This window comes from Phytophthora infestans, genomic scaffold, assembly GCF_000142945.1.
Source record: "Phytophthora infestans T30-4 supercont1.69 genomic scaffold, whole genome shotgun sequence".
NCBI classification, from domain to species: Eukaryota; Oomycota; class Peronosporomycetes; order Peronosporales; family Peronosporaceae; genus Phytophthora; species Phytophthora infestans.
Genome location: NW_003303690.1, coordinates 271,129 through 281,955, shown reverse-complemented (window position 1 = coordinate 281,955; position 10,827 = coordinate 271,129). Strand labels below are relative to the sequence as shown.

The window sequence follows — 10,827 nt, the reverse complement described above, 5'->3', positions numbered from 1 at the left end:
TTGGAGGTAAATCGGAAACTGACATTGATCGTTATGTTCTCTTGTTTGCTAGCTACCTCGACATGCAGTGAACGGTTGGCTGTGGAGCACTGTCGGCTCCGCTGCGCAAAGCCTTGGATATGAAGCTGGCTGTATCTTGATGTGTGGCTGGACTAATTATTGATGTTCTTGAGCAGATCCTTACAGTGAACCTCTGATGCCCTCGGACCTAGCTGATCATCTACCCGAGGAGCTGTCCAGTATCACCGATCATCGCGTAAAACGGGTTGACCCTGGCACAGGTGAGGCGTGTACCGTCTCCCTTGCGTACGGCTTAAACTATGTCTTCTACACGAGTAAGAGATCGTCGGAGCAAGGGGCTCCCTTGGCAGATCATTCTGCATCGAACCAAACGAAGCCTCGCCAGGTCAGCACGCTGTCGCTACGCAGGATGGCTTCTTCGACCCCTTGGTGGACGACGACGAGAGCGTCCGCGTCCCGGAGCTACTAGACAGCACAAAACGCATGCTGCCAGAGGCAACGGATGTTCGGAAGATCCAGCCGAGAGGGGAGCAGATCGGATCAACCGGGTACTTCCGGCCGACTACGGCCACTGACGCTGCCCTCACGACCGGTCGCGAGACGGGTAGATGCACAACCAGAGCGAATACGCAAGCGTTAGAGATCATCGAGCTCATTAGATGCCACAGACCGCATCTTCTCGGAGCTTATCTCTCCCAAAATGGGCCCAGCGGCAGAATACCAACGCGACTTCGGGAACTTCCATCTCGGACCGATAATGCGGCCCCACCGGCGAAGCGACCACGGCTGGCTTTCTCTCCATCGGCAGAACAAGAGCGGATGCACCAGCTACTGACATCTACACAGCACGCAGGTAAGTCAAGCGATGTGTTTATTGAATTTGTTTTGGGTATGGACCAGTTTGCATGGCACCCGGGTACGCTGGCGAGCGTATACGACCTTTTGGTTTGGATACCATGGCCTGTCAATCTCTCAATTCAGACGCTTGGGAGCGTTCGACCAGTATAGGACCAATGTAATACCAGCTAGTTTGAGCTCTGACTTCTCTACACCTCCGCCACCCGCCCCGGTCCCAAAGACATCGAGCGAACTCGGCGCGGTGACTCGCCGTTTTGTGGTCTATACGCAAGCGATGTGCGATGACGCAACAGTTCAGCTGGCTGCGATTTCGTCACCGAGCTGGAGGGGTGGGGGCAGCTTGCAGAGGGCGATCTGTCAATGCTGGTCTGGAGGATTAACAAGGTACTCGAGAAGTATCGCAATGCCGCCTCTCATGACCTCGACTCTGGTAAGGGTACGCGTGTTAGCATCGGAAGTCTCCTCACCACTTCGAACTCCGAGCTTTATGGACTAGCGGTCGTGTCTTTCCGAGAGAGGCTTAGTGAAAGCGCTAAGACCCGAGACAAGGGACCGATGCCCAAAATTCAAAGCCGTCCCCGAGATTTTTCACGAGAGAAATGTTCCGAAGGACGTTATTGAGCATATCCTCACATGGGACAGCAAGGAAGTATACCTCCACTTTTTATCCAAAAGGGGCTGCAGCTCAAAAGACCCAGCAAAATGCACGTTTCAAGACCGACTTCACTTCTGACCTGCCGAGATACCGACGTGCGTACGTGAGTACATCGCAAAAACGCTGGGTGGTCTGCGTCAACGGCCGACGCAAGCCTGGGGAGCCAGCGGGTCCCACAACTGCGGCCAGTGTCTTTGGTGCCCCAAGAAAGCGTGCTGGAGCGACTGCGCGCAGCGTTGGGCGCGTCGGGATTGGACGATACAGTGTACGCGATGTGCAGTACAAGACCCACTACCGCACCATTGTCGTCTCAGTGTTTGTGTAAGTGAATGGCATTCGAAGGCTTTTTAGTAGTCGAAACGAGAATCTCTTTCACGTCTGAGAATGATTGTTCATACATGCTTAGTGAGCTCGAGAGCATCCTGCTTTTCCAGCGCGGAGTCGACCGAGAGAGTCTTGGTCTACACGTTTGCAAGCAGTGCGATGATAACTTGAGGAAGCGGGACATCCCAAAGTTTGCAATCAAGAACGGGTTTTGCATCAGCTCACTACCGCCCAATCTGCAGCAGGCGACGCTACCCAAAGATGGGATGACCCAGCTCGTTATTGCAATCGTCATCACCAGGGTCATGCGTGGATGTGCCCATCGCGCGATCTGTTTCCATTGGCTTACGTTTGACGCGACACCGGGACCGCCAGCGATGTTGTTGCCGACACCAATGCGCGGCTTGTCCTCGTATCGTGTCGTCATGGTGGGACCGTTTACTACCATCCAACAAACTCGGGTTCACAAGATGGATCGCGTGCGACAAATAATGGTTGAGGTCCTGCTACGGTTTTATCGCGCCCACATCTGGATGTACGCGCACGTAGCTGTCGATTTCTCGCAGCTAGCCGAAGACCAAGTTCCGGTCGATATGTTAGATGAAGGGCCCAACGCTAAGATCGATGCTGAAGCCGCTGATCTCGAAGATAGCCGGGTTGGGGGCGTCGCCGACAACGACTCTACTGTCGCCGAGGCCGAAGTGGTGGAGCGCGTGGTGGTCGCGTCTGACGACCGCGAGGTCGCTACTTTGAACGATTCTTCCGCCACCGACGCCCGCACAGGTTCCGAGGAGATCGCGCATACGGCTGTTGAGATTTTTAAAGAGACTTCATCAGCTCGACAAGCAATACTAACGTCATCCGCCGTGCATGTTGACCGCTCGACCCGCGGGTACCGGCATGTATCTGACGCAGCAGAGCGGTTTTGTTGACGCAACTCCCAACGTGCGACCACCAGTGCATGTTGAAGAGGTACACCAGCACCGAGACAGCAAAGGCATGTACGAGTAACGACCACCGAGCGTCGTCAAAAGTTGGTGGCACTGTCAACACGGCTCAAGCGCCCGAGTCGATGCGGAACTGGTCGTTTTGAAAGCATTTGCTGCACTGTGTCGGACGGTTCAGCGACCGAAGTTGGTTTCCATCTGCGTCTGAGTTGATTTCGCGGCCCGCCAAGTAGCTTTCGGGGCGGAAGATTGCGTTTTTTTTTTTGGGGGGGGGTGAGGGGGGGGTCGAGCTTCGGCAAAGCACTTCGCGATCAACCGCCACCCTTAGTTCGGTTAGATGATCTTGGCGCAGTGGTGGCCACAGTTCCGGACGAGGATCAAGAATCACGCGACGAAAAACGTGCTTTTCCAGCTTTACTTTCGCACGAATTGGGGCTGTAGAGTAGTTCATTGAGGCGTTAAGTGCCTCCAGCGGGGTGTAGCGTAGATGTAGCCCATTTAACGCAGTCTCGCTTAACGACGAATGAGCAGACCGTCAGCACGTTTATCAACCTTGGGTGCCAGCTTCTTGATAGTCGTTCTGTCCATGCGTGCGTATTGTTCGTAACAGTCGGAGCTCCACCGACCAAAGTGTTTGATCATAAGTCGATCGACTCCCTCCGCGAATAGCGCTGTAGGACCTCCGCCCCTGAGCGAATGTGTCCCGTACTCCAAACGCTGCTCGCCAATGTCCTGTGCCGCTTGCTTGATCGCCGATGACATCGCATCAGCAGAGAGCGCACAATCACGAGTGATTGAGCAGAGTAGATTATTATTGCCGAGTCCATTCCGGTTTCCGTGATCAACAAGGGACCACGCCGCTTTTACCGGGCACAGCCATGATGACAATGATTTTTCGAGCGACCTGGTTATGCCGAACCCGCGTTGATCCGTTTTACTGCCTCTAAACTTGACTTGGACGATATGAGGTGTACCCACAGACGATGTTGATTTGCTTTCTCTTATCCAGAACGTCACGTCTCGACGTTGAATTGTGTAGCTGTTCTGTTTTCCTTTGTCGACGAGATACTCGGACCGACGGAGTAGGAAGAAAAATCCCACGACCCCCCCCCCCAGAGAACGCGGTTGTGGGTGCTTGAAAGGACGCAGTTGGCACGGAAGCGTCGAAGTAGAATAGCGGACACTGGTCGTTTCCGGCGAGGAGCAGGCGACATCCGCGACATCCCCTGCATTGCCAGTTGGTGGCCAGCGTGAAGTCCGACTGGATATCCGCAATATCGCCGATGATACCAGCTGATATGGCCGAGTTTGGACAAAATGGTGGAGGTGTTGTTACCTTGCAATTTAGCGCAGGGTTGCCAGCATGGAGTACAAACGAGATGAGCTGGGTAGAATCCATTTTTCGGTCACCGCTAAGCCACTGCGAGGCACCGCGGCTGGTGCACCACTGGCACCACTGCCGCCACGTCGACTTGTACTTCCGATGGCACGAGCTGGCCAATGCATGGGACTGTAGCCTTGCGAGAAGGTCTTGTACGGGTACCGTGCCGATGGGGAAACTGGTCTTTGTGTCCATACACGCGAAAAAATAGTCCAACGGCGGCGAAAAGGATCAGACCACGCACGAGAACCCGCGTCTGCGGCGTAGTTCGCGGCCCCCGGGAGGTGGTAAGATGAGATGCGGAATCGTGACGTAGCCTCACACAACTCGATAGGACGAAGGAGCTCTTGTGCGAGGGGGTCGTCACTGCGTAGTGATTCGGACCAGGCCACGGTACTGGTGTTGGCCGACCACGCTCGAACGGTGGTGAAGGCGCACACCGACGACGGCGTCCAGTCACTTCCCCAGACCACTGCAGCCAAGGTGACACAAAAGAGCTCACGAACGTTAATTGAGAGTCCACTCTCGCCCGAGCTCGAATCAATCAATCGGCACTCGTCCTCATCGAAGCGAGCTTGAATGTAGCGCTCGCGTGCTGGGTCGAGGACAGCCAGACCTTGATTTGAGGCATCCATATATACGTGTACATCTGGCACTGGTTCAGTCCAGAACAACTGGGTCGGAAGACCGCGCCAGTCGCCACGCATGAGGATCGATCGAAGCCATGCGAGGGCTAGACGCAACGAATCGGAGACAGGAATGCGACCACGCCTGGGGGCACACTTGTAGGATGTGTGCAAGCGCTGATGAAAAGGTATCGCTGACGGGAGGCAGATACAGACGTGCCTTAGGCTACCAAGAAGGCACTCCAGGTCATGGCGACTCACATCACGACGCTGTGCCATTCTCTCGACACGCTGAAGAGCCTTGTTAATCTTCGCTATCGGCATTGACGCCGTTTTGAGCTCGGTATCGAATTCCAGCCCCAAAACTTCCAGGCGCGTCGACCATGCGGAAAATTTGTTCTCGTTGCTCGCGGCCCTAGTATGGCTCGTATAGCGAGACAAAGTGCTGTCACCGCGGCAGATAAACGTGCCGGTATGTCAGTTCTTACGAGGACATGATCATCCACCCATTCGTAAGGAAAGAACGGCTCTGAATGGGGCTCAGCTCCCCCACTGAGTGAACGGGGGCTATCGCTCCGCCGAACACTACATAATATGGTGGTGAGCCGAACCACCCAAACGGCGCGGACATCTCGACGACAAGTGCATCGCACTGGGGTAGACGCCCGCCCATCCACCGGACGGCCTCGCTCACCAGCATTAAATGCCTAAAGGAACTTTTGACATCGCCTTTCATGATGCACACGAGCACACCCGGATGAGCAGCAGTGCACTCATCAATGCGACGCGCGATCGTGGCCACTGACTTAAACTGGGTACCCGGGAAAGACGTCGAGTTGGAGGCGTCGTTTGCTGACTTACCCCGCGGGTACGCCAGATCGTGGATGAGTCGAACTTCAATGGACGGATCCATATCCTTCTTGGGTACGGCTCCAAGCGGACTAAAATGCAAGGAGGCGGCGATGTCATCGTCGAGCAGTAGGTACTGTCCAGCAGCTTGGCCCTTGGTTATGCTTGATAGGACGGCACCTAGGTGCCTGTTGGCAGACTGGTGATTGGCAGGTGGAATACATTCGTGCGGATCACGCTGCAGCCACCGTGGAGATATACCTTCCGAGGCAATTGATTGCAGAAGTTGTTGGTGGCGGTTACCCTGCAACAGGACCTCGTAACGACGAGGGTATATGGCCTTGTTTGGGCGCCTATCTTCTAGTGTCTGACCTCGCACTAGCTCAACCAACAGGACAAGAGAAATCCGTGGTCTCGCGCAAGGACGGAAAGAGAACGTTGCCGTACATAATCCACTGAGGCTGAGGTTGCTGGTTTTGTCAGCTCAACGGTGTTTGGTATTTCGATCTGGTAGGCATTAAGAGCGCAAGAAATGGCCAGGTCTCGTCGGGTTTCAGCTGCGCACAAGGCGTGTTCAAGCGATCCTTGCACAATACTTGGGTCCGGCAACCCGACCAGTCGGGAGAGCGTTTCCTCTGAAGATGTGGGTACTTCGAGCCGACGTCTAGCATGTACGGGGATGTGGAAAGCCTTGGCGCTGCTAGGTTGACCCGTCAAAGTCGGTCGTAGAGCCGCCCGTGTGGTACACGGGCCGATCTGAAATGTGGCCTTCGGTGAAGGTTCGGCAGACAATTACTGGTTCACCCGGTGGGTGACCATATGACGTGGCTTACGCCGACATCGTGTTGAAGACGCCGTGTTTACGATTGAGGGTGGACACTGTTTTTCACGGTGTGAATCAGCAGGTTCCATAACTTGTGCCAAATCCAGTTCGATCTCCCCTTCGGGATCAAACGGATGTGTTTCCAGTCTAAGCTGCGCTTGGCGAACGCATGTAGATGTTGAGCGCACGTCAAGCTCATTTACAACATCGGTAGCAGGTTCGGATCTTTGCCTATGTGCTGGCATTGGTGTCGAAGGTGCAGCCAAATGATACCGTCTCTCTCGGTGCCGTATGCGCTCTTCCTGTCGGTGCCTTTCGCGATCTTCAGGTGCTCGTTGAGCACGGTACCGACGCACGGCTTCGGCATTTCGGCGCCACCGGTCCGTCGCCTTCTGCTCCGCAAATTCAATGCTGAGATCTCTGGGGTCACCCATGCTATTTGCTGCAACGTGAGGGCCTCAACATCGCGTTGAAATGAAAAATCCCATCCTTACGCATACAACAATTCGTGCTGTGCAAATGAACCAGGGACGCGACGTTCTCATGCTGAGCGCTTTATTATGACTGCGAAGCTATCTAAAGATGTTGACCATTAAGAACACACCCTTTAATGAATGAGCGCCTACATTATCGGGTCGGTGTACAAGAAAACTGTCCAGTGTAGTCTGCTTTAAGCGCTTGGTCATTGTGGACAGCTCACTCGATGACCACCCACCGTGCTGGCGTTAATCTTGTCGTGCTTCAATGACGCCACGTCATGGTACAAATATGCACAGGCACGTGATGCTAACGTAGCAACAGACACATAAGCCACATAGTACACGTCCCCTGTTTCCCTCAATATTCAATCTAACGAATCGCATGATGGGAGCAGTCAAAGCAATAGTCGAAACTAAGCTAGTCACCCGCACTTACATTTTGAATAGTGAATACACCACATCGCTCCCCGCCGCAATGTTCTGCTTCTCAATCCTGCAGTTCAAAACACAGCAGTGGGACATGAACCGCAGCACGCCCCCTCTGTGTGTCGACGACCTCACCAGGCGCTAGCTGCATCATGTACCAGCATATCCAATCCGCATAAACCTACGGCAAGTCCGTCAGCGGGACAAAGCACTTGAGTCGTCAAATCCATTTCTATTCAATCGCCGCTCTGCACCACTGACAAACTATCCGATACTCGCCGACGAACGTATTATCTTCTCCAGCGTGAGCACACCAACGCCCTTGCGACCCCAATCGACCACCTCAACCGGCAATGCTGAGCCCACTCGGAAGCTACGATTCATGCACTTGCTCCCGCACGGGCAGTATCGGCGAATGAATTCGTACCCCGTCTACATGAGCGCAATTCAATCCGGTCAATATGTGGCTACGCGTTAGCACACTTCACGAAGCACTTATCAATCGATTCAAACAGCCATCGAGGCAACTAGCCACATCTTGAGGTCCCACCGCGCATTTGAAAATCCAGATGTCGTCTTAGAGCATGTCATATCTATTGCAAATCTAACGAGCGTTGATCACGTAGCCAAACCGCCATGGCACGTTCCTTGCGCTGTAGATAAATGCTTTAGGTGATGATCTCGATCAACCTAAATGCGCGGTCGATCAATGAATTAAATCATTCAACCTATGTATACGACGTACAGCTCCTCAAACGTCAAGAACGGCGCAACGATCAGCCCCCCTACTGGCAACAACACCGTATCAACGAAGCTGTAGCATTTACCTTGAAGTTATGAGTCTGGCCTTACCTCCACATCAACCACCCAAACAAAGTCTCCTGGCCCCATCTTGCACTGTACTTCTGATGGAGCGGTTGGCCATTCCGCCCCAACGCAAACGACCGCGTCGAACTCTACGACTCATTTTTTTTAATTCGTCAGCCACAAGCAAAAGGAGTCAACTGCACCGCCTATCGAATCCGATGAAGCGACAAAGGAGGTCGTCAAGAGCGCCGCCGACACCCACCACGCTCGAAATCACCCACACCAACACCATGGATCAATGTGGACGCTCCAATGTACGAACCCCCTTTTAAAAAAGTTGAACAAATGCACCCAAAGGAAATCTTTACTACAATCAATGGTACGTACACGCTTCAGCCGCCCCAGTAAACGCGCTCACTAACATGACGTACTGTACACACAGAGATTCGTGACTTCATTAACTCAAATGACATCAGCAACCTGGGCGTGAGCTCCAGCGCTCGGATCCGCGCGAGCCTGCTCTAGATGAGCGCAGATAGCGTACGACGCTTCGATCACGACAGGAATTCCACACACATGTATTTTCTCCGCTTCTACCTGCGAGTAGCGGGTGCCGGAGCCGATCGAACAACAGCAGCAGGTGCGACACCTTGCTCTCACCCTGGATGGGGTCCATGTTACCACCCTCACTCTCGTCACAGAAATACCAGGACACCCAGAGATGCAGGCCAACCAGTTTCTAATCACGACTTCATTGTACGAGATCGATCTAGCTGATCCACGCCTCCCAGGCGATGGATCGTGATCACATTATTACGAATAAAGACGAGAGCCCACCGCAGCTGCGTGCAGCTTGACACCAAACTGCACAACATCACGATCGTGACGAAGGCATTCACCCCCTGAATACCCGACATGTGCTACCTTTGTCTCTCATTTTTTTTTCTTTTCATGATTCATCCAATACCCACCTGCTCATTATCATCAGTCAGCTTTTTCTATCTATATTCACCGCTCACGTATACCAACCCTATCAATCTTGCTACGATAACAGCGACGCAAAAGGCTCTACACCAAGACGTACTACAGATCGAGTCAAACACGGTGACGCATTTCTTTAAATTCAAACTAGGTACAAAATGTCGAACCAGGACCATCGTCCGGTAAGCCATTCAAAGAGCTATGTTATGGGCCGTGAAAAGTTTGTCATCCTGCAACCTTACGCTTACCTCAGCAAATTGCGCAGCCAATGATGTCCGTCATTTTAACAACCTAGGGTCTCATAAAGCTTGACGTCCTGCAACGTTACGCCAACTGAGCAACGTTGCACAAACAGCGATGTCTGTCATCTGTTTTACAGTGTCAGCCAGCAACATTACTCTTTTTTCAAAGTTGCGAAACCAACTTAAATGGCATCGTGCATACATAAATCAAGTTGTATGTTACACACCTAACGCCAGTGAGTTTATACAAGCAGTAAACTGCTCGTCAACTTGCCGACAAAAAGCGACCTGTACTCCAGCCTCAAGGAAATATATAACATTGTATCCTCTGTTAGGAGCTCGGTAAATACTATGCATTGTCTTAAACTTTATTATCTTAAAATGCGATTTGCGTTACTGACAGCGTCTTATAATAAGCGTCGTGTGGCCCGGAGGTGATCTCGTCATGAAACTCAAGAGCAGGTATGAGCTAAATTATGTAAAACGCCTTCAGCTCGTAAATTATGTAGATTCAGGAGATCACGTAAAAGCGATAGTTTAACCCCTCTAACCCGAAGAATATTCCGGATTCTCCGGAATTGATAATATATGAATTAACGTATGCCTGGAAATCAGTACAATATATACTGCTACAAGCCTGTTCCCTCGACACGTGGTACATTTGAGGTGACTGATTGGATAATCTATGCTGCTGTGCAGGGTAAAACCAGGCAAATAAAACAGTCGATTAAGATCTCCCTGTAAAACCGTTTCTCCCTGGACAACAACGAGCCATTGAATGCACACCATTCAGCACAAAGCCATTCCCATTCAATTTTTACTCCTCGCAAGCGTCACTATCAACCTCTACGCGGCGCTTTTTCACAAAGCGAATCTTGTGCTGCAGCGCTGCTGAGATCGCCGTACCGTTCTTCCACGTCTGATGCCAGATCTGGCTGCAGGTGAGGTGGTTTCCTCGGTCCAAACCACGCACCTTATTGCAGAGCGTCACACTTCCCTTCTTGTCGCGTGAGCACGTCGCACAGTAGAAGCTAGATTCGTAGCTACGCGTACCAGCACCTGCATGCACCGAGCAAACGTTACAGAGCCACTGCCGCCGCTTCGCTCCGCTCATTTCTTTTGTTTTCTCCAGTGTGTGGGCTAGCTGAGGCAGTGGCTCTGTGACCAAGTCCTCTAAGTCATCGCCAGCAGTAAAGTCCTCCTTGGTTTGACTGAGAAGATCGGCGTGAAGGCGCCGCATGAACGCTGCGTGAGTTGGCACCGACTTGTTGCGTTGCTTCATTACCAGTTTGTGTACAATGAACGCATTCACCATTGCGATGTCTACTAGCCCAAGCAATATTGTCTTGTAGTATTTGCGCATTCTGATTGACCGCTGTATGGAGTAACGCTGCAGCCGCAGCTGGTT

At 52.5% G+C, this 10,827-nt stretch overlaps 1 protein-coding gene across 1 annotated transcript; it reads right to left on the bottom strand.

The window, feature by feature from the left end:
• Window positions 1-3,318: 3,318 nt before the first annotated feature.
• PITG_18513 (uncharacterized protein) lies at window positions 3,319-3,567 on the bottom strand (the record flags this gene model as incomplete). The annotated part of the gene is made up of 1 exon (XM_002997583.1): window positions 3,319-3,567. One exon carries the CDS (start codon window positions 3,565-3,567, stop codon window positions 3,319-3,321), a length of 249 nt encoding a protein of 82 aa, XP_002997629.1.
• Window positions 3,568-10,827: the final 7,260 nt, after the last annotated feature.